The following is a 24,488-nucleotide window of genomic DNA, read 5'->3' on the forward strand; positions in this document are numbered from 1 at the left end:
CCACTTCCCAGGCTGAAGGAAATCAGCAACTGGCAAATGATCTGGACATGTTTTACTGCAGATTTGAAAAGGAACTACAGCCACCTCTCTCCACAACCCCCATCTCAGATACACCACAACAGTCAAGCTTCCTACAACTGATCACATACCTTTGGGCTCACAAACCCTAGTGATAACAGAAAAGGAAGTGCAAGACTTATTTCAAAGACAAAAGCCAGGAAAAGCTCCAGGCCCAGACAAGATAAATCCTTCTTGCTTAAAAGTCTGTGCTGACCAACCTGTCCCCATCTTCACCTGAATCTTCAATAAATCGCTAGAGATGTGCTATGTCCCTTCTTGCTTCAAACACTATACTATCATCCCAGTGCTGAAGAAGCCCACCATCAAGGAACTGAATGATTACAGACCAGTTGCTCTAAAATCTGTAGTTACGAAAATCTTTGAAAGTCTAGTGCTGTCCCACTTGAAAACCATCTGTTGGTTGTCCACTGTTAAACCTCTTGCAATTTTCATACCGAGCAAACAGATTAACAGATCTATTACTATGGCTCTGCATTACATTCTACAACATCTTGAATCTCCAAAGACCTATGCAAAAGGCCTTTTTGTAGACTTTAGTTCAGCATTTAATACCATCATCATGGACATTCTTCTAACTAAGCTGAAACAGCTAGTGGTACCTGAACACACTTGTAAGTGTATCATAAGCTTCCTAACAGACAGGAAGCAGCAGGTGAAGCAAAATCACATCAGATATCTGTACAATTAGCACAACTTCCCCCCTCCCCCACCAAGGCCATGTGCTCTCACCACTTCTCTCTATATACCAATGATTGCATCTCAAACGATCCATCTGTTAAATCAATGAAGTTTGCAGATGATAACCAACAGTGATTGGTCTCATTCGAGACAATGATGAATCTGCCTACAGACGGAAGGTTGAACAACTAACTTAGTGGTGCGACTGGAACAATCTGGAACTGAATACATTCAAAACCATTAAAATGGTTGTAGACTTTAGGACAGCGTTTCCCAACCGGTGTGCCGCGACATGGCCAGGTGTGCCGCCAAGCTTCAGCTGGGCGGGGCGCTGCCGGTACTTCCGTCCTGGGGCTCCCGCTCGCAGCTGTCCCCCGCCTCCTGCTCGATGCCGCGGTTTTCGGCGCTCTCCTGCTGGGCCCCAAAGAAGGAAGGCAGGAAGAAGGAGAGCTCCATTCTTCGCACCTTTTTCCCGCCTTCCTTCTTTGGGGCCCAGCAGGAGAGCGCCGAAAACCGCGGCATCGAGCAGGAGGCGGGGGACAGCTGCGAGCGGGAGCCCCAGGACGGAAGTACCGGCAGCGCCCCGCCCAGCTGGAGCTTCTCTGGCGTCGACGGCAAGTGTCCGATGGGAGCGGGGGGGGTGTGTGGCCGCAGTGGCCGCAGGCAGTCGCGGGGAGATGGCGGCGGCGAGAGGGATCGCTCTCTCTCTCTCTCTCTCTCTCAGCTGACTGCAAGCGAGAGCCCTGACGGTGGCGTTTGGACGTGCTGCTGGACGTCGTACATGCTGGCGCTGCGTGCCTGGCATATACGGTGTCCAGCACCACGTCCAGCTGCCGCCGTCAGGGCTCCCGCTTGCAGTCAGCTGAGAGAGAGAGAGAGAGAAAGAAAGAGAGACATATAAGAGAGGCAGAGAGAGAGAGAAAGAGACATAGCAAGAGAGGCAGAGAAAGAGAGACAGCAAGAAAGAGAGACAGCAAGAGAGGCAGAGAAAGAGAGATAGAGAAAGAGAGAGAGAAAGAGAGACATAGCAAGAGAGGCAGAGAGAGAAAGAAAGAGAGACATAGCAAGAGAAAAAGAGAGACTTAGCAAGAGAGGCACAGAGAGAGAGAGAAAGAGAAAGAAAGAGAGACATAGCAAGAGAGACAGAGAGAAAGAGAGAGAGAGAGAGAGAAAGAGAGATAGCAAGAGAGGCAAAGAGAAAGAAAGAGACATATAGCAAGACAGTGAAAGAGAGAGAGAGAGAGCAAGAGAGAGAGAAAAAAGCAAGAAAGAGATAGCAAGAGAGACAGAGAGAGAGACAGCAAGGGAGAGAGAAAAACATAGAGGAAGGGAAGGAGGGAGAGAGAAAGAGAGCAAAAAAGATAGGAAGAAAGAAAGAAAGAAAGAAAGAGGGATGGAGAGAGAGAAAGAAGGGAAGGAAAAGAGAGAAAGAGGGAGAAATAGAGCGAAAGGGAGGAAGAGAGAGGTTTTTTTTGTCCAAACTTTTCTTTAGCCCCCCCCCCCCCCTTTCAGTGTTCCCCAGGATTTTGAAAATATGAATAATGTGCCGCGGCTCAAAAAAGGTTGGGAAACACTGCTTTAGGAGAAATCAGCCAATACTTCCACCTCTTACAATACTAGACAACACAGTATTAACAGTAGAGACCTTCACATTTCTAGGTTCAACATATTGTAAGATCTAAAATGGACACCTAACATCAAAAACAACATCAAAAAAGCACAACAAAGAATGTTCTTTCTGAACCAACTCAGAAAGCTCAGACTATCCAAGAAGCTGGTGATTCAGTTCTACAGAGGAATTATTGAGTCTGTCATCTACAACTCTATAACTGTATGGTTTGGTTCTGCAACCTAATAAGACAGACCCAGACTTCACAGGATAATTAGAAATGCAGGAAAAAAACAATAGTCTTTGGAGAGGAGCGGCATACAAATCTAATAAATTATTATTATTAATTGCTACCAATCTGCCTTCCACTGAGGACCTGTATACAGCACAAGTCAAAAAGAGGGCTGTGAAAATATGTACAGACACCTCACATTCTGGACACAAACTGCTTCAACTCCTACCCTCAAAACAACACTTTAGAGCACTGCACACCAGAATAATTAGACACAACAAGAACAGTTTCCCCCCCCCCAAAAGCCATCACTCTGCTAAACAAATAATTCCCTCAACACTGTCAAATTATATACTAAGTCTGCAATACTATTAATTGTTCCTATCACCCATCTCCTCCCACAAATGACTGTATGACTGTAACTTTGTTGCTTGTATCCTTACAATTTATATTGGCTGGTTCCTAATATGATTTGATTGCTTATTTGTATCCAGAATATCATTAAGTGTATAACAAGCAGGAAGAGGGAGATTGTGATCCCCTTATATAGAGCGCTGGTGAGACCACATTTGGAGTACTGTGTTCAGTTCTGGAGACCTCACCTACAAAAAGATATTGACAAAATTGAATGGGTCCAAAGACCACAAGAATGGTGGAAGGTCTTAAGCATAAAACCTATCAGGAAAGACTTAATGAACTCAATCTGTATAGTCTGGAAGACAGAAGGAAAAGGGGGGACATGATTGAAACATTTAAATATGTTAAAGGGTTAAATAAGGTTCAGGAGGGAAGTGTTTTTAATAGGAAAGTGAGCACAAGAACAAGGGGGCACAATCTGAGGTTATTTGGGGAAAAGATCAGAAGCAATGTGAGAAAATATTATTTTACTGAAAGAGTAGTAGATGCTTGGAACAAACTTCCAGCAGACGTGGTTGGTAAATCCACAGTAACCGAATTTAAACAAGCCTGGGATAAACATATATCCATTGTAAGATAAAATACAGGAAATAGTATAAGGGCAGACTAGATGTACCATGAGGTCTTTTTCTGCCGTCAGTCTTCTATGTTTCTATGTTTCACCTTATGATTCTTGATTAACTTATCTTTTATGTACACTGAGACAAATACCAAGACAAATTCCTTATGTGTCCAATCAAACTTGGCCAATACAATTCTATTCTATTCTAAAGGTGGGTGAATGGGAAATCTAATAAAAATATTTCTTTCCACCCATTCCATATATGAAAAATGGAAGGGTGAAAAAAATAAAATAAAATTCATCATACTTTTACCTCCCAATCCGTGTAGTCTGCTAAGTGTACTTATGCAAAAGAAACAAGTATATGCTAAAACATCTCCTGTTCTTCCACAATCCTGTAAACCTATCAAATTGAAGTCGAAGCCTATTTCACTGAAATCCCCAAATTTAAAATTCTAAAAGATGTAACACTGTAGCACATGCATTTGTTTATTCAATCAGCATATGCCATACTTTGTGTGGAGGCTGAGTGGTTTTTAATATTAATATCAGGACATTAAAAACCAAAATCAATTAATATAACCATAAACAATGAGTCTGATGCACCACCATGAAATCAATCAATCAATTTATTACAGTCTTATACATTCAGAGTAGCATGATTTTGCTTGTCTCAAATATCTTTCTAAATACCCATATTTTTTGGCTCCCCAAAAGCATAGTCAAGAAGAATGAATAAGATATGCAAAGTTAAACTGTTCCAAAGGAGTGAAGTCATCATTTGAACTGAGGAAACTGAAGATAACATTCCCTCAGTTGACCATCTTTTCCATATTTTATTTGGCAGACAGATTCAACCTATACCCTTCTGGTAGTAATTTTAATTCTTATCTAGAACTAATTGCAGGATGTATTAGTGGTGTCACGTAGATGAATTTATTATCTACCTAGATGGCTCCATGTTGCACCAGCTGAAACTTTCAACCACATCCCCATGTAGATCATACTGCAATAGCCCAGCTGACAAAGGCATGAATAATTGTTAAGAAAAGGATCTAAAAGGAAGGTCACAGCTAGCACATGACCACAGCTTCCACTTGCTACTGTAGATGGAACTATGAGTCTTGAAGGAGCCTCAAGTTGTAACTCAGATCTGTCTGGGAAGAACTATTCCATTCAGAGTAAAACTGACTCTCTCCCCACTGACTCAAATTGGTATTAAAGACTACAAAGAGTCCAAAAGAATCTTTATCCTATGCCAGCCAAAGGTCCTCAACAGGAGTCACCAATTTGGCATCAATACTACACTATGCTTGAAATCTAATTGAAAGGGATCCAGATGATCTCTTTCATCCATAACTGTAACTATAGTCGAAACTATTTTCTCAATAACTTTCCCAAAACAAGGTAACTAACAGACTAGTAAGTGATAACCTAGAACTGTTATCAGCAGGAAACCCATACTGCAACACATTAAAGTAATCACTAGTTAACCTATCATCCCCATAAAAAAGTGGCTGAACTTGTTTCTATAATTCAATTAATAATAACAAAGAGGCTATTGTACAATTTGACTCTTAAGCTAAATTTGGGGTCTTTCAATTAGATTTTGTTGAATTAAGCTATTTCTTAAATCACGAAATAATGTCCAAAGCTCGTGGCTGGTGCACATCCTTAACAGTACCCATTTATACACAGAGAAAATCAGGATACAATTGTTTAACATAGGAAGAGAACTTCAGTACACAATATGAAGATGAAGAAAACTTTACATTATGTTCAATTCTATCAAGTATAATGCAGGCATATGACAAATATAAGCAATAATAAGTATATACTGTAGAACACTGTGGTCATTAGTTTAAAAATCTTTGTGTATTATTCCTGCAAACAGTTTTTACATCTGAATAGGGGATAAAAACTCATGAAACCTGACCTAACCTGAAACATATGGTATCCAGTATCCTAAAATTCAACATAAGATGCATGGATGTTGTAACAATGAAAACCCAATACAGTGGTACCTCTACCTAAGAATGCCTTTACTTAAGACCTTTTCTAGATAAAAACCGGGTGTTCAAGATTTTTTTGCCCCTTCTTAAGAACCATTTTCTACTTAAGAACCCGAGCCTGGAAAAATTTCCCAGGAAATTTGAGAGCAGCACAAAGGCCCGGCCAGTTTCCTGCCATTCCCCTTGGGTTTCTCTCTGTGGTGCAGTGTATGGGAGGCAGACTCGCGCCGGGTATATGGGAGGCCCTCTTTTTTTTTTAAGCCATAAAGTTTTGGATTTTTTTATTCCCCTCACCTCACCTTCTTCCTTCAGCAGTGATTATCCTCATCCTCTTCTTCCTCCTCCTTCTCCCACCCAAATTTCAAGCTTTTACTTCTTTCCTAATGGGTTTGTACGCATTATTTGCTTTTACATTGATTCCTATGGGAAAAAATGCTTCTACTTACAAGCTTTTCTACTTAAGAACCTGGTCATGGCATGAATTAAGTTCCTAAGTAGAGGTACCACTGTATATATAAATCATCTAAGTGGATTTGGTGAAGAATGGACAGCAACAATACAACTAGAGCAGGGGTCGGAAACCTTAAACATTCAAAGAACCATTTGGATCCATTTCGCTCAGAAAACACCGGGAGCCACAAAACCTGGGTGGATGTGGCCAAGTCAACGTCATTCACTTCCACCAGTAACATGATCCTACCTACCCAGCCGGTCATTAGGACAGAGAACCGGTTGTTAAAAAATATCTGGAACCATAAAACCCTTTTGACATCTTTCTCTCCATCCCCCATCTCTCTCTCTCTCTCTCTCCATCCCCCCTTGTACCTCTGTCTCTGCCCTGGCCACTTCTCCATCTCCTACCATCACCGTTACCTTCTTAGGCCAGACAAGGAGTGACTGAGAAAGGAGGGCAAAGGGCGGGGCCAGCCAGTGGTAGGATCACCTGACAGAGAGCCACAGCAGAGGGCCCAAAGAGCCCCATGCATCTCCGGACCTGCAGATTGCTGACACCTGGACTAGAGCAATGTACACAGCACATATCTGTTTTTTTTTTTAAAAAATCAAGTAGAAAGAGAAGCAATATATATAATTCTACTCTTGTCTGAGCAGTAACAAAAGTTAGTACATTAGAATTTACCTTCAAGGTTCATCCCAGCTTGAAGACATTTTCGATAGCGACAAGCAGGGCAGTTCTTTCTCCGAATTTTATCAATAATACAATCATTTCTTCCAGCACAGAGATAATTGTGCTGTCCTGGATTTAAAAAGAATAGAAATTATAATTAGAAACAAATATAAATGCTCTCAAATGAGAAAAAGAAAGAAGATGCAGCATGCATATTATCCATCCAATTTAGAAATTCAATGTGTGTTTTTTAAATATTGTAATGGTATTGCTGAATGAAATCCAGTATTGAAAGTAATTCGATTTCAAGGGTAAAAATCAAAATAAAGAGAGATAGGCACACCATAGAAATTGAGATTTATTTATTTATTTATTTTGTAATATGATAGCTTAGTGACAATATACTGAGAATTAAACATTTAGGGGCCGCTTTAACAATACATACTTTAATTAACACACATAGTGAAAATAAAATATTGTTCAAACAATTAAGCAGGACCAGAAAACTCTAGTAGACTGGAGTTTCATGTAATTCTCTCTTCTGGATTTGACCGAGCTTAACTGAATAGAGGAAAAATCAAAGAGAACCCCTTTATATTTATTTATTTATTTATTTATTTAGATTTGTATGCCGCCCCTCTCCGCAGACTCGGTGTTTGGTGTTTACAATTATAATATTCATTTCTTTATTATTTTATAAGGAACAATATTGTTCTATATGCAGAGGTGGGCTGCTAAGATGGAACGGTGACATGTGCTCACCCCTGTGGCTCTGAGTGCTAGCGGAGTCCAGCGCAATTCTGCCACTGCACCTGGGCAGGGAGCGAAATTGTATATGGACTCACAGGTTTATATACATAAGATGGGTACTGATAAGAAGGAACATTAGGACAGGGACGGTAGGTGCACTTATGCACGCCCTTTACTGACCTCTCAAGAATCAGGTGAATGATCGCAACCTCCTTCCCTTTCATGCATACAATTAAGGAAAAGTACATATCAATAGGTAAATTCTGCCTACATCTATCTCATCTCTCTAATCACATTCCATGTTTGATATATGGAGCAAAACTTTCAAACCTGCACAATCTATTTAGTAAAACTTGGATCTATGTATCGTCGTTCGCCAGCAATCTGTGAAGCTGGCAGTAGAGTCAGACAGTAAGGAGACTGGGGAGGACCAGAGGCCAGGCCTGGAGTCTGGAGAAGGCTCTATGCTGGAGCCAGAGAAAGGGTCCAGGCCACCTGGGAGTTCTGTGCTGACTCCAGAGGCTGATATGAACCAGGCAGATGAACAGGGGGAGTCTATTCTCAATGCACACATGCAAAGAGCTGCCAAAAGGCAAAAACAGTTGAGGAAGAAAAGGGCTACTCAGGAGAAAGGTTTGGAAATGATTAGCCCCTCCCATAGGACATAAAGGAGGGGACAACAGATGTGCTTATTGCAGGAAGCAACTTGATTCAATTCTGGTTGGTGTAACTCAGCAGCTCCTTTCTGATTCTGTGTTCTGTTTGGCCTTGCAAAGCTCCTTGAGAATTAGGGTTTTGGCAGCATGTCAAGAGATAAAGGTTGGTGCTTATCAGCCTTCTTCAGAAAGACTGTGGCAGACTTCTGTTGAACTAATTAACATTGTTTGGGACTTATTACGGCTGGGAATGAACATAATTCACAGCTGTTGAAATAAAAGGAGGTATTTTGGGACTATGTTTGTTTTTTATGATTTATTAAGACTCCTAGGTCAGAACACTATGGTAACCACATAAAATATATCCCCATTCACCCCACCCAAAGAAACCTGGCTCAGAAATTAAAACTTATTACCATTTAAAAAATGTTCAGTCCTGCCGATATTGTGTCCTTTAACATCCAGAATTCTCAGAAATGGCCATCCTATCTTGTAATTCTAGACTATGCAGTCCATTAATGTATGCCTGTGTGTTTGTTTGTATTTTGAGTCAGCACTGAATTTCTGGAGGCTGCCTGCGTCTCTGTAGTTTTCTTGGAAAGATTTTCAAAAAAGATTTACCATGACCTTTTTCTTAAGGCTGAGAAAGAGTTATTTACAGAAAGTCACCCAGTTGGCTGGATGCCTAAGGCAAGACCAGATCTCTCAGTCTCCCTGTTTCTAGTATGGTGTCTTTAACCACTACACCAAATTGTAGACAAATGAAGGCAAGACTCTCCCAAATTGAGAACATTGACCTAAGCAACAGGCAAGTAAACTATATGTAGCAAGAAGAATGTTAACATCAAATTCATCCCCGCATATGGCCAGCACAGTGTAACAGTCCATGATATTTTATTACAATTGCTATTTTTAAGGGTAGCAAGCTTAAAATATAATCAGCATGCTTAAACTCAATTTTAAACCTAGGAACATTGAGAGTCTAACTTAGGTAACTTTTTTTTGAGGCTTTTAATGTACATTATTTCTCCAACTATATATGTTCTATAAGATAAGCACATTACAATTTTACTCAATTATTCTTTACCGGCTGCTCCAGGAAGAGAATATTGCTGGAAGAAGAGAGCAACGACAGTACTGTGGGAGAAACTGTGCATGCATGAAGACAGGGATGATCAAAAGCCATACTGAATGAGACCAGTGCAACTAGATATGCATTACTCATCCAAAGAATATGAGGCCATTAGGAACAACAGAAAAGGAAGAAGAAAAATTGTCAGAGGGATGCAGAATGGGACTATACAAAGTACCATATTCCTCCCCTTCATCCGTTTCTGCTTTTTTAGCAGTCTAATTTAACTGATGCAATGTAATATGCCTCTACATATCTGAATTGACTTTATTTATTTACATTTATTGTTTTTACAAATAACTCAAGGTGGTGAAAAGATGTAACACACCTTTCTCCTCATGTTTTTCCTGCAACAACAACCCTATGAGATGGATTGGGCTGAGAGACAGTGACTGATCTAAAGTCACCCAGCTATCTTTCATGGCTAAAGCAGGACTTGATCTCATGGTCTCCTACTTTCTAGCCTGGTTTCTTAAACACTAGACCAAACTGTCTCTTCAGTTTGATACTGGTTTTTTTTTAATTGGAGGCTGGCGATTTAATTTTCTGAAGGATTCTTTAGGAGTGATAGGAAAAGAACTTGGAAATTTTCATTCTTAAAAAATTGGGTTTTGATTTATTGCCATGAAAAATATTTGGTTAAATGAAAAATATTTAATGACTATGTATGTGCATGCCCACCCATATAATTTCAATTGCTTTTCTAATAATGCTGCATTGCATCTCCAACATGCAACTTATTACAATAAAGCAAAACTGTATTTTTTATAACTATGGAAAAATTCAATTTAAGATATTTCTCAACAAAGGAATGATGCATAATGTGCACTTTTTTAGCTTACATGAAGCTGGAAATATTACAGTAAGCTACTAGCAAGGCCAGTTTGAGAAATCTAGTTTTGAAATGCTGCTTTAAGATATATTGATTTTACCACTTTAAAAGAGCAGGGAGGAAACTATTTGGGTTTTGGAGCGTACGAAGTGGGCAAACTAAAACCTTTGGAATTTTTATGGAACCAGATATTCAAGTACAGTATAAGCAAATCTTGGCAACAAACTAAATGTAACTATAGCTTTTAAAAACCAGATTATTTCCAAATTGAATTATGCAGCACTATTAAACATGAGCAAAAATAACAAAAATAAGAGAAAGTAATGAATGATAGACTCTTTTTTATCAGGGACAGAATAATAGAATTGGGAGCAACCTTGGAGCTCTTCCTTGATCAAGCAGGAAGCCCTATACCCTGGGTGTCAAAACATCTGGCGTCACATTGCACCACGTAATGTTTCACGTAATGTTTTTCTCACTTGTCACTAGTTTGACACCCCTGCCCTACACTATTTCAGACAAATAGTTGCCTAATCTCTTTTGGAACATCCACATCTTCTGGAGGCAAGTTTAAAGCAATTGTTTTCCCTATCAGGAAATTTCTGCTTAGTTCTAGGATAGTTCCTTGATTAATTTCCATCTACTATCACACAAACATAGAGAGCAATAATTATTTCTTAAAAATAAAGGGGAGGGAGGCAGGGGTGGGTTCCTCCCAGTTCGGACCAGTTCCCCTGAACCAGTAGCAACCTGCTAGTAATGTCAAGATGTCACGGATCTACTTCTACCTTTTACAATACTAGACAACACACTATCAACAGTTTCTAGGTTTGATCTATCATGAGATCTTAAATGGACACCTAACATCAAAAACATCATAAAAAAACACAACAAAGAATGTTCTTTCTGCATCAACTCAGAAAGCTCAGACTATCCAAGAAGCTGGTGATTCAGTTCTACAGAGGAATTATTGAGTCTGTCATCTACACCTCTATAACTGTCTGGTTATAGACAGTTATAGAGACAGACACACACTTCAGTTGATAATTAGAATTGCAGAATTTTTTTTTGCTACCAACCTGCCTTCCACTGAGGACCTGTATGCTGCACAAGTCAAAATAAGGGTTGTGAAAATATTTACAGACACCTCAAATCCTGGACACAAAGTGCTTCAACTCCTACCCTCAAAACCACGCTACACAGCACTGCACATCAGAACAACTAGACACAAGAACAGTTTTTTCCCAAACCCGCCATCACTCTGCTAAACAAATAATTCCCTCCACACTTTCAAACTATTTACTAAATCTGCACTACTATTAATCTTCTCATCGTTCCTATCACCCATCTCCTCTCACAAATAATAATAATAATAATAATAATAATAATAATTATTATTATTATTATTATTATTATTATTATTATTATTATTATTTGGACTTATATACCGCCCCTCTCCATGGACTCGGGGTGGCTTACAACATTTTAGTAAAAAATACAATAAATAAAACATTCAAATGGTTGTATGACTGTAACTTTGTTGCTTCTATCCTTACAAATTATATTGACTGGTTCCTAATATGATTTGATTGCTTATTTTTATCCGGAATATCATTATGATTCTTGATTAACTTATCTTTTCTTTTATGTACTCTGAGACAAATGCCAAGACAAATTCCTTATGTGTCCAATAAATACACTTGTTCAATAAAATTCTATTCTATTCTATTCTGTTCTATTCTATACACTAGCTTCTTCTAGTGTTTGCTACTGCAAAAAAAGCAGCATGATAGATTCATAATTTGGCAGTCCAAAAAAACAACAGTCAAACCTTCTCTAAATCTTCTGTATTTTACTCCACCATGCTTCAACACTATTCCACAGAGTTGCCTTCTCTACATGCACAAACATGACTAGAAGACTAAACGGTTTGCAAAGTAGATGCAGGGAAGCTTTAAGCAGCTGCATTATGCTACAGTAGTACTGTAGTTCTGCTGTGTGAGTTCTCCTACTTTTTGTTTGAACTAGAATCCTTGTCTACTTTTATAAGCTAGTAAAAAAAATAGTTGTATTGAGATTATGGATTTGGAAGAAAACATTAATTACTTATACAATAAAATCCTAATGATTCAGATTCTAATAATCATATTGCTTCTTACCTTCCACAGCTCTTTTGAAAAATACTTTGCAGCTGCCACATGTTAGAACACCATAATGACACCCAGAAGCCTCATCTGAGCAAACAAGGCAAAGCTTGGGAGGTGGTCCCGTAGTTGCTGAAGAGGTAGATGGTGAACTGCTCACATCAGATCTTACTCCAGGGCTAAAGAAATATTTCAAATAAAAATAAATTTCAAAAAGGAATCAAAACATAAGAAAAGTTATATGAATATTTCCAAAATTTATTTTTCTTTTTTGTTCTGGGATCAAAAGCAGTTTGATCCCAGAACAAAGGCAGTTCAGAAATAAGTTTATAAAATAAATAGATTTAATTTCTATTTATTTCTGAATTAGAAAGGAAATTTACTAGGATTTTTATTTTAGCAAATACTGTAAGAATTTCAGCTAGAATCTACCCAAGACAGCTTTAATCTTTTAAAAGTATTGTCTTGAGGCCATTAGGAACAACAGAATGTTTCAATATGTACACATGATACTTTCAGAGAGATAAAACCACAATACTTTCTTGAGGAAGAAGCATTACATAATTACTGGCACAGCAACAACTGGAACTGAGCTGGCTGTTAAAGGAAGTTAGAAATTCTGATGCAATCATTTCCATTAAATGAAAGTTAACATCAAAGTTATACAGCAACCTGGGTATTTATTTCCAAGACATTTGCTCTGAGTTAGAAACCAGATTCAGTGACCTTCCAATTGAAACGGTAATTGTAATGGCCAAAATATCTCCAAACTATCATAATATCCTAAGCTTTTCAAAACTTTTAAAGCATATCTGGAGATCCATGTTTCTACACGTCTCATTCCACTTTAAATAATAATAATAAAAAATAATAAAAACATGATTGAAGTTACTTTAAAATACATATGATTTTAAAAATATGTAGGAAAACCATGCAACTTAAGAATGATACCCATTCAAATAAGTAAACAAAGAATAATACTTTTTAACCATAATTTTAATAATTTCCTAATTTTAAATTATTGCAGTTAATGAACAACGGAGAATGGAAAGAGTAAAATTACTTTCTTATTTTGCGTTTTTATAAGTTACTTTTCACTTCCTTTCGCGATAGTAATTTCTTTCTGTACTTCTATAATTTCATAGAATAGTTTACAGGACTACATGTAGTCCTTAACTCGCAATAGCAATAGCACTTAGACTTATATAGGGCTTCATGGTACTTTATAGAGGTTTACAGAGTCAGCATATTGTGCCCAACAATCTGGGTCCTCATTTTACTAATCTCAAAAGAAGGGAAGGCTGAATCAACTTTGAGCCAGTGAGAATTGAACTGCCAAATTGCTGGCAGTCAGCAGCCTGTAGTGCTGAATTCTAACCATTGTCCACCACGGTTTACAATCACAATTGAGCCCACATTTCTGTTGTTAAGCAAGATATTAAGTGAGTTTTATCCCACATACAACCCTTTTTGTCACAGTTGTTAAGTTAGTCACCAATGTTGTAAAATTAGAAACAAAGTTGTGAAGTAAATCTGGCTTCCCCATTGAATTTGCTTGTCAGAAGGTTGCAAAAGGTGATCACATGACCCAGGGACACTGCAATTGACCCAAATCAATTGCCAAGCATCTAAATTTGATCACATGATCATGGGAGTGCTGCAGCTATTGTAAGGGAAAAGAAGGGTCATAAGTCACTTTTTTCAGTGCTGTTGTAACTTTGGGTGGTCACTAAATGACTGTTGTAAGTTGAAGACTAACTGTATAATGTTGAAAGCAAAAACAAAAAATCAGGATTGTCACGCCAGATCTAAGCAATTACTGTCAGTCATGAGAAAAGCAACCTATGGTTAAAATTACAGGTGGAAAAATGATTTAGAAATAAATATTTTAGATTTTTCAGAAACATTACAAATTTTATGCTTTTTCTTAATTACAAATCAAGCTGAAAAATTGAACTTTATTTGAGTTTGAGCTCCAAGAATTACTTTTGCTTAATAGTCTATGCAATCCTTTCCTCTATCATATTAACCAGCAATATATATTCTTTTCTACCTAAACCCTCATATCCATACCTTAATACAGTATTACGGATCAAATATATGAGCACAAGCTTCTATTATCACAAACAAGGTCAATAAGATTTATCTTCACCCTCCAAAACAAGATTATTATGACCACTTACTAAATATTCCCATAAATACCACCCAGAATATCCCAAGTTTATTTTGGACATCCTAAAGTAAATGAGGAAACATTATAGACAGTTTTTTTGTTAACAGTAATTGGGACTACAGAATTTCTGTTATTACACAATGCGTTTGTAGATTGCAACGTCACAAGAATATATTGCTTAGACACCACAATTCCAGCAGTCCCCGCTGCCATTGTTAAACCAGAATCTCCTATGGGCTTGCAATAAGTAAAGTCAATGGGGAATTAGGGGCTTGGGGTAGCTGTTACTGGAGCGGAAGAACGCACAAGCAGCTATACCAGCCTAATGCAAAGCTGCAGCTGCCCCTGGAGAACAGCATGGTATGCAAGACCCAACTCCCCAAGCCTCGCTGCACAGTCGGAAGACCCAGCCACCAGCCACCAGCTCTGTTGCTAGAGAGTTCTTCTTGGGTTTTTTTTCTTGCTGCTGAGGTGTGCCCAGTCTGGCCCTTTGTGAGGCATCTTCTACCTATGTAAGGCCTTTCTCCTGTGGTCTCGCAAGGAAACTGAAGAACCAGACTAGGCACACTACATCAGCTTGTGGGAGCAAGAAGATAGTGAATCAGATGGGGGCAATGGAGCACAGAGTAGACTGGCCTGCAGAGTACAGGGGGACAAAGGGCAGAAATGGGAGGGGGGTTAGGAGGAGAAAGGTGGATTGAAGTGTCCCTGAAGTTCTAAAGTGGCCTGCATTTTGATCAGTCGCTTACACTTGGGGCACTCCAACTTTGGCAGACAGGATGTAAATTTTACTCATTTAGCACTGTTGTAACTTCAAATTGGTGGGTGAATGAATGGATCGTTAAGCAAGGGCTTTCTGTGGTTTTTAGCAGCAGTCAATGTAACAGAGAAAGGCACGATGCAAAATTTAGCTGTGTAGAAATGCTTAAATTATGGTTTGGTAACATGTAATACAGTGATCCCCCGAGTTTCGCGATCTCGATCTTTGCGAAACGCTATATCGCGATTTTTCCACCCGATGACGTCACTCCCTTCCTTTCTCATCTTTCTTTCTCTCTCTCTTTCTCTATCTTGCTTCTTCCTCTCTCACACTCTCTTCCTCCCTCTCTCATCTCTTTCTTTCCTTCTCTCTCTTTCTCTATCTCTCCCCCTCTTGCTCTCGAGCGGCGGGCGGCACCCAGGGAAGGTTCCTTCGGCCGCCCACCAGCTGATCTGCTCGGCAGCGCAGTAGCAGCGAGGAGCCGAAGATGGGGTTTCCCTTTTGCGTGGGCAACGGGGAAACCCCATCTTCGGCTCCTCGCTGCTACTGCGCTGCCGAGCAGATCAGCTGGTGGGCGGCCGAAGGAACCTTCCCTGGGTCTTCAACTCCCAGAGCGGCGGACAAGCGGCGGACAAGCGGCGGGCGGACAAGAAAAGTGGCGGCCGGACAAGCGGAAAAGCGGTGGACAAGCGGCGGGCGGAAAAGTAGCGGCCAGACAAGCGAACAAGCGGCGGACAAGCGGAAAAGCGGCGGACAAGCAGCGGGCGGACAAGCGGACAAGCGGCGGACAAGCTGTAAAGCGGCGGACAAGCGGGCAGGCAGGTGGCTCCTCAGCTGCTGGGTCTCCCCAGGTGCGGAAGTAAAAACACCATCTGCGCATGCGCGGCCATGGAAAAAGGGGTGCGCATGCGCAGATGGTGTTTTTACTTCCGCACCACTACATCCCGAAAAATCGATTATCGCGAGGGGTCTTGGAACGGAACCCTCGCGATAATCGGGGGATCACTGTATAGAGATTGCTTGAGGTCCAAAATGTTACAGTAACAGAAACTGGAATACAGATACATCAGATTTCAAGAAGCCAATTGCAACAAGCCTAGAGAAACATTAGTTAAGGATCTCATGCACCAAAATTGTCAGATCAATCAGAGCACAGGAAACTGAGAGCTTTTCAGAAATAAGATAACTGAAAGTGCAATCACACGCCATTCTAATGAGAATAAAAAGTGGAATGGGGCAGCTGAGAAAATAGCTGGGGATGTATAGGAAGTTCTGACTGAGTTAAATAGACATTTAGAGGAAGTGGAAGATGGGCTTATGAGCAAATAGCTAAGGAAGAGGTGGGGAATTAGAAAAGCTAAAACACAAATTGTATATGTGCTTTAATTATATCAAACAGTCAAAGGAATTGATGGGTTCACCATTTGGGAAGGTTAGTAAGATAATTATATATGACAAGGAGAAAGCAAAGCTCTTTTTAGTCTTTTCTTCAAAAGGACCATGTGTTCAAATAGACCAAAGTAGAATAAATACTGACAACGTAAGGAAAGAAAGTAAAAAGATGGTTAGTCCTACCTGGCTGCCACAAACAATTTGAGAATATGTGGCACATACATATTTCACACACTGTGAGAATTCCTCAACATGATAATACCCTACTTTAACTACAAGATTTTAACAGAGAAAGGGTGAGGCAAAATGCACAACACAATATTGGGGAGGGGAGTTTTTCCATCACTCTATAAAGAAGCGCTTGTGCGCCCCCTCCTCAAGAAGCCTTCCCTGGACCCAGCAGTACTTAACAACTATCGTCCAGTCTCCAACCTTCCCTTCATGGGGAAGGTTGTCGAGAAGGTGGTGGCACTCCAGCTCCAGCGGTCCTTGGAAGAAGCCGATTATCTAGGTCCCCAGCAGTCGGGCTTCAGGCCCGGTTACAGCACGGAAACCGCTTTGGTCGCGTTGATGGATGATCTCTGGCGGGCCCGGGACAGGGGTTTATCCTCTGTCCTGGTGCTCCTCGATCTCTCAGCGGCTTTCGATACCATCGACCATGGTATCCTTCTGCACCGGTTGGAGGGGTTGGGGGTGGGAGGCACTGTGCTTCAGTGGTTCTCCTCCTACCTCTCTGGCCGGTCGCAGTCGGTGTTAGTGGGGGGTCAGAGGTCGACTCTGAGGTCTCTCCCTTGTGGAGTACCCCAGGGGTCGGTCCTCTCCCCCTTGCTATTTAACATCTACATGAAACCGCTGGGTGAGATCATCCAAGGACATGGGGTGAGGTATCATCAATATGCCGATGATACCCAGCTTTACATCTCCACCCCATGCCCAGTCAACGAAGCGGTGGAAGTGATGTGCCGGTGCCTGGAGGCTGTTGGGGCCTGGATGGGTGTCAACAGACTCAAGCTCAACCCGGATAAGACGGAGTGGCTGTGGGTTTTGCCTCCCAAGGACAATCCCATCTGTCCGTCCATTACCCTGGGGGCGGAATCATTGACCCCCTCAGAGAGGGTCCGCAACTTGGGCGTCCTCCTCGATCCACAGCTCACATTAGAGAACCACCTTTCAGCTGTGGCGAGGGGGGCGTTTGCCCAGGTTCGCCTGGTGCACCAGTTGCGGCCCTATCTGGACCGGGACTCATTACTCACAGTCACTCATGCCCTCATCACCTCGAGGTTCGACTACTGTAATGCTCTCTACATGGGGCTACCTCTGAAAAGTGTTCGGAAACTTCAGATCGTGCAGAATGCAGCTGCGAGAGCAGTCATGGGCTTACCCAGGTATGCCCATGTTTCACCATCACTCCGCAGTCTGCATTGGCTGCCGATCAGTTTCCGGTCACAATTCAAAGTGTTGGTTATGACCTTTAAAGCCCTTCATGGCACTGGACCAGAATATCTCCGAGACCGCCTTCTGCCGCACGAATCCCAGCGACCGATTCGGTCCCACAGAGTGGGCCTCCTCCGGGTCCCGTCAACTAAACAATGCCGGTTGGCGGGCCCCAGGGGGAGAGCCTTCTCTGTGGCGGCACCGGCCCTCTGGAACCAACTCCCCCCGGAGATCAGAACTGCCCCTACTCTTCCTGCCTTCCGTAAACTCCTCAAAACCCACCTTTGCCGTCAGGCATGGGGAAACTAAACATCTCCCCCTGGGCACGTTGAAGTTATATATGGTATGCCTGTATGTGTGTATGTTAGTATAGGGGATTTTCTTAAACTTATAATATTTTAATTAATTGGATTGTATTGGATTGTTTTTCACTTGTTGTGAGCCGCCCTGAGTCTTCGGAGAGGGGCGGCATACAAATCCAAATAATAAATAAAATAAATAAATAAATATTTCTCTTGGCATTGGTTCCATGGCCAAAATCTGCCTTCAGTCTTCTGCATTTTATTCCCTGGAGAAATTTCCAATTTCGGCTATATCAAGGGAAAGGTCAGGATGAGGTATTACCTCTCCTTAACAAATTTCTCAATTTATATACATGAACCAATTGCAGACTAGTTCAGGAAAAACATCAGATAATGCAAATGACTTTTCCAAATAGTATTCTTCGGTGTCAAAACATTTGAATGAGGAATGGATGGAAACTTTATATGATCATTCAAGGGAAGATACATCATTATGTTGGACATTTAATGCCAGATCCCAACAACCAAGCCATACAAAAATTGAATAAATAAATAAATATTTATTTATTCATTCATTCATTCATTCATTCATTCAATTTTTATGCCGCCCCTCTCCTTAGACTCAGGGCGGCTTACAACATGTTAGCAATAGCACTTTTTAACAGAGCCAGCATATTGCCCCCACAATCCGGATCCTCATTTTACCCACCTTGGAAAGATAGAAGGCTGAGTCAACCTTGTGCCGGTGATGAGATTGGAACCGCTGACCTACAAATCTACAGTCAGCTTCAGTGGCCTGCAGTACAGCACTCTACCTGCTGCGCCACCCTGGCTCTTAAATGTAAATGTATTTAAATTTAAATGGATCCATAAGACAGCATAGAAATGAGAATGGGCATGCTCCAGAAAGATGGAAATCAACATGAGATTATTAAGATATTGGACAAACAATGGTGTCAATGAATCCCATACTTCACTGTGTCCGCTCGACTCGCAAAGCTTTGAATATATACATTTTTTTCCTCTTGTGGAGATGATGTCTGGTATCATCAGCTACAAATGACAAACAAGATGACAAGGCACCACTATGCATATTGAATAATGAACTCATGAGAATGAGTTGAATAACCTTTTAAGAGGAGGATGTGTATTACAACACTTACGTGGTTGACATAGCTACTAAGAATGAAGGTGAAAGGCTGAGTTACATGTGAATGAATCAAGCAACCTTGAGATCAACAGCATAGAGAGGCTTGACTGATTAATTGAAGGGTAATGATTTTAGAAACAACGGAAAGTGCATCATCCTCTCATCAACTTTTGCTGGTGGACCATAATATAAGATGGAACAATGTCGAGATGCCAACGCATAATATATGGAAGTATGACAATGCTCCATTTTTCATTACAATGACATGAAATTCAACTGACAAACTTTTTTTAATCAGCAGTCAAATGATCAGCCAAAATTAATTATAAGAGTCGATTGGGTTCCCGGAAGAAGGAGCCCCATGTGATAGCCAGGGACAGCCACCAGTTCAGTGACCGGATCACAATAGGCGGGAGAGGTATACTTGTTGCTGAGGTGCTAGTCCCAGAGGTAGTAGAAACTACTGCAGCTCCCTGCTGTGAATGTTTGTTTGTTTGTTTATTTAATATTCTACCCAACTCCCAGATGACTCATTCAATCTAACGTCCGATCTGGATTGCCTTCACCTCCAAACCTCCAAATAATAAAAACTGGCATGGCAGCTGGTATGGTACTTACTTTAAAATTTGGTTCTTTAAAGGATATTAGTTCCTCTTCCCAGTACAATTAAAATAGTCTCCCTTTACAGCTATGCCATATCCTGGCCTGGAGTTTGATTACATTAATGTATAATTAGTTTTAATAATAATAATGATTCAAAAAAAGAGATAAGATGCCACCATATTCTGCCGAAAAATGGTTCTTTGCTGTTCCTCCAGAACTGGCTGAATTGCCTGGATGTCCAGGAGATGACTTACAGCCGAGTCCATGAGCAACTGTTTTGCCATTTTTTGACAGAGGGCACCTGATGAAAGAAGTCAGGGGTGTGGAGAGGAATTCCAGGGAGAGGCTAAATTTTACCGTCTCTCTGACCCAAATGTTTGTGGTGATTTCTTCTCATTGGCTGGCAAAGAAGGCCAGATGACCTCCAATGGGGTATGTAGTTAAGTAGACACCTCTGATGGTGGAAAGTCTGATTTTCTCCACTCCGAAATAACCTCTTCAAGGGAAATCGCTGTCCACCCTTACCTACTTTGTCCTGTGGGGGGCCCTATCTTGGGAGGAATTGTCTAGCCGATCTAGGGAATCCCAACCCCCCCCTCCTGCCCTTGAAAGAGCGTGTGGCGAAAATAAGGGGGTGAGTGAAGTCAGCCCGCCTGGAAAGAGATAGTAAGATTTTACATTTATTTCTTGTCTTTACTAAAATAGGGTTGAGGGAAGCTCCGAACAGTTTGTCCTCCAAGTATGGGCAGAAGCCAGCTTCCATTTATATTTGGCATTCACCTGTGTCCTGTAGAGAACCCTGCGTGAGGCAACTGATGAAGGTATAGCCTTGGAGGCGAAGTGAAGTACATGTTATAGGGTCCGCTGACAATTCTAAAGTTGCCATGATCTTATTAACGTCCTGATGTGTCCTGCAGTCCTCAGAAGGACCTATCCCCTGCAACTGTTTGCGCCATAATAGGAAAGTTCAATGGAAGAAAGAGGCTGCCGTGGAGGCCTTTACTGCCCAGGCGTTTGCCTGGTAAGCTCTAAGAATTGCTCCGGTCGCTTGTCTTCTGGCCATAGGGCATCTAGAAAAGCATCTGTTATAACCAGAGAGGAAGAAAAGGCCGTTACAGGATATCAATATCCAAAAGTTTAGGCAGCTCGCCCAAAAGCCTGGGTGAGGTGATTACCTCCTTCTCTATAGTAGTTTCAGAAAACAGTGGGTCAGAGGGCCCGTTGCCTGGTACAGTGGAACCCGGATGGGTCCTAAACTGGTGGCCTTTATAGCCTTGAACAATAATGATCTGAACACTGATGAATGAAACAGGCTCACAAAGGCAGTTTGGTCAGGCTTAAGCCTTCATCATCAGACAATTCTTCATCACTAGGGTTGTCTTCTGTCAAATGGAGGAATGACTAGAAGACATTGTAGGATACATCCCTTGAGGGTAAAGATCCCCCACTTCCTGAAAATTCTGCTGATAAACACAGACGCTAAGATTTTCAGAGGCATCTGGATAGTCTCTGCATTGTACAGCTGCTTCTATGCCCTGTCTGATGGCATCAAAACTGAAGGTTCATAGATTGGCTGGTATAGGGGGATCTGGCTGGTCAAAAGGCGTAAGGTCCACAGTCATTGGTATAAAAATTGCTTCAGCTCACTCTGACATAAGGGGTTACTCTATGGAATGCTCAGAGTCCCCATGTCCTGGCAGGCTGCATAATGGAGGCTAAGGTGGGTAGAAGATCTCCTTCACCATCTGGTGACCATGCCTGGGCATAGCGATCATCTGGTGGTGCAGGTAGAATGGGAATTTCCTGAGTGGTGGCCTCAGAGGAGTCCAGGGCAGCCTCAGGAGAACTACATTGATCTGTGCAATGTAGTTTGCCCACGCTCCCTCCTTTGCTTCTCCTTTTGGGCCTTTCCAGTTGCACTGTCAAGGGCTCGCTGCTGTCTTTCTTTATCTTTTTTAAAGACTTTAGAAGCCTTCTTTGATTTGTCACTCCATAGGGCTCTGGGGAATAACTCTTCTGTGCGGTCCTTGCTCCCAAGGGACCTGCAGCCTCAGCTTGGGAAGAATGGGTGGCTTGAGATTTTCCTGCCCTTGAGGGAGCTGGATTCAAAATGGTGTCCACCATTTTAACTAGGGCAAATTAGGCAAACACATCCAGCCGTGTCCTGCTGCTTTGTGCTCTCTAGAAGAGAGGAGATAGAAATAAGCCCAGTAAGGCACCAATACCCTTTTGATATAAGAGAAAGATCTGGCTTATCAAAGGTGGGATCGGAGGAATTGTGCTCACCACCATGCTTTCTTGTAGCTGCAGTCAAAGGTATGAGAATGCACAAATTTGGGGACAGCTGCCATGGAGCCAAGTTCATGAGCAGTACTCGCTCATTAGCTGCTGCTCTTGATACCAGGAGACTTGGTTCGATGTAGCCAGGTGCTCAAAGGGTCAGCATTCCAGAGTGAGCTTGTGGTCACTGTCCTGATCCGCTGCCCCCAACAGTCATATTGCCACTATGTGGCTTTTAGCAGGCTCGGGCAACAGCCCTTCATGCTGAAATAGCAAATATAAGTAAACCGCTACCATGCAGCCTTCAGCAAGCTCAGTAAATACCATTCATGTCAGAAAGCAAGCAGTGTGATCTGCCGTTACATGGCTTTCAGTGGAGTCAGGAATTGCCCTTCATGCTGGAAAAACACTTCTGTGCAATCTGCCGTCATGCAGCCTTTAGTGGGGTTGGGCAAGCCCTTCATGCTAGAAGAAAAAGGTTCTTTTTGTCTTGTCTTTGCCAAATTAGAAGTTCAGAGAAGACAGAATCTAGGAATGGGAACCACGAAACACGTCTAGTTCTGGAGATCAACTGAATCTAAAAGTGGAGAGGACGACCGTAGGAGTGTCGTTAAGCTTGCAGACTCAGCCCAATGACACTGAATCAGAGGACAGACCGAATTAACCCATTCCTGGATGCTGTCTCCATTCACCAGAGAGAATCTAGTGGCTACCTGTTAAAAAAAAATTAAAAAGAGCCACATTACTTTATACACATTCTATGAAATGGTTTATAAGCATATTCTCAAATTCTAAGGTCTTGAAGATAACCCTCAAGGTATTTACGAACAGTCTTTGGGTGGGACATGTATTTCCAAACCATATACAAAATTTTCATATCTGAAACTATGGCTTTTTGAGAGTTTATGAATTGGTTTATAATATTCTGAAAGTGAGGGGTAAATTGTTGCTCTTTATACCTGTGTGTGCAAGGACAGTATACCTATCAGCAACTGTGTTAGCCTTTCAAATGATTTGTGAAGTCCATAAGAATCACTATCACTGCTAAAATAAAAACAATTCTGTTCTGCAGTTATTAAATTTTCAAAGTGCCATATATGACAGAATGTGCTATTAAAGTTTAGTTTTGAGCATTTCCTTTCCTTCCAGACACAGGAAAAAGACACTGAAATAACTTTTCTTTATCAGAAGATATCATCCATGTCATCGTTGTCCAAAAGACACTTGAAAGACAACTGGGCTTTCTGATTTTTCTTTGAAGATGTTCGGCTTTTTCATCCAAGAGAGCTGAAGAAGCTTCTTGGATGAGAAGTGGAATGTCTTCAAAGAAAAACCAGAAAGTCCAGTTGCCTCTTGAAAAACTACCTTAGGGACAATATGTATGCTAGTTTTCCTATGTCAGAATTGCTGCATTGTAAATTCATCAGACTAGTATGAAAAGCAGGCACTTTTTATTCTTCGGGGATAATCAATATTATAATCAATATTATCCCAGTAAATTTGTTAATTACTTGTCTGTAAAACATTGCATGAAACTATCGTGCCACATATACATCCAGTTACAATCCTGGAATACTTCCTGTGAAGTCAGAAAAGGGATTACAGTAATTCAACCACAAAACATTTTGCACAATTCTAATTGTAATTCTGGTAATGTCTTAAAGCATATGGATACATTTCTTAGGTAACAAGATAAGAATAATCCAGAAACAGTTCTACAGGCAAATGGCATAATTTTTCGCTAATTCTTCATTTGATTTCTCAATTTTTTATGCCAACAAACCAGAAGAAACAAAGTTAACACAAAACCAATAAGGAATAAAGTAAAATTCTGACTAAAGCTCTAACAAGCCATATTTCAAGCAAACCATGATTCATAAGTAAACTGTGGTTTCAAAATAGTTTTCTGACAAAACAGAATTTCATTCCTGTGATAAATGTTCACATTAAGCTAAATCAAAAACAAATAATATTATCTTTGAACTGTATGCAAAAAAAGCCTGAGATTGTTTATTCTGTTCTTGGAACCTATAAAATATTGATACTAACATTGTTATTGAATATACAGGGTTCAAAAAGCTCCATGCTCAGACATTACAGCAATGGCCCAGATTTCCTTGCCTGATTTGTACATTTATTTTTTAAAAATAATTAAAAATATTA

General features: G+C 40.9%; 1 protein-coding gene across 1 annotated transcript in view; it reads right to left on the bottom strand.

The window, feature by feature from the left end:
* NR3C1 (nuclear receptor subfamily 3 group C member 1) overlaps positions 1-24,488 on the bottom strand; it is a 70,469-nt gene that overhangs the window by 25,767 nt on the left and 20,214 nt on the right. The window contains exons 4-5 of the mRNA XM_070739349.1: positions 12,247-12,410; positions 6,730-6,846 (exon numbers count right to left, since the gene is read on the bottom strand). Of these exons, the coding sequence (XP_070595450.1) occupies positions 6,730-6,846; positions 12,247-12,410 (281 nt within the window). The remainder of the gene's footprint in view (positions 1-6,729; positions 6,847-12,246; positions 12,411-24,488) is intronic.

This window comes from Erythrolamprus reginae, chromosome 2 (assembly GCF_031021105.1).
Source record: "Erythrolamprus reginae isolate rEryReg1 chromosome 2, rEryReg1.hap1, whole genome shotgun sequence".
Classification (NCBI taxonomy): domain Eukaryota; kingdom Metazoa; phylum Chordata; class Lepidosauria; order Squamata; family Dipsadidae; genus Erythrolamprus; species Erythrolamprus reginae.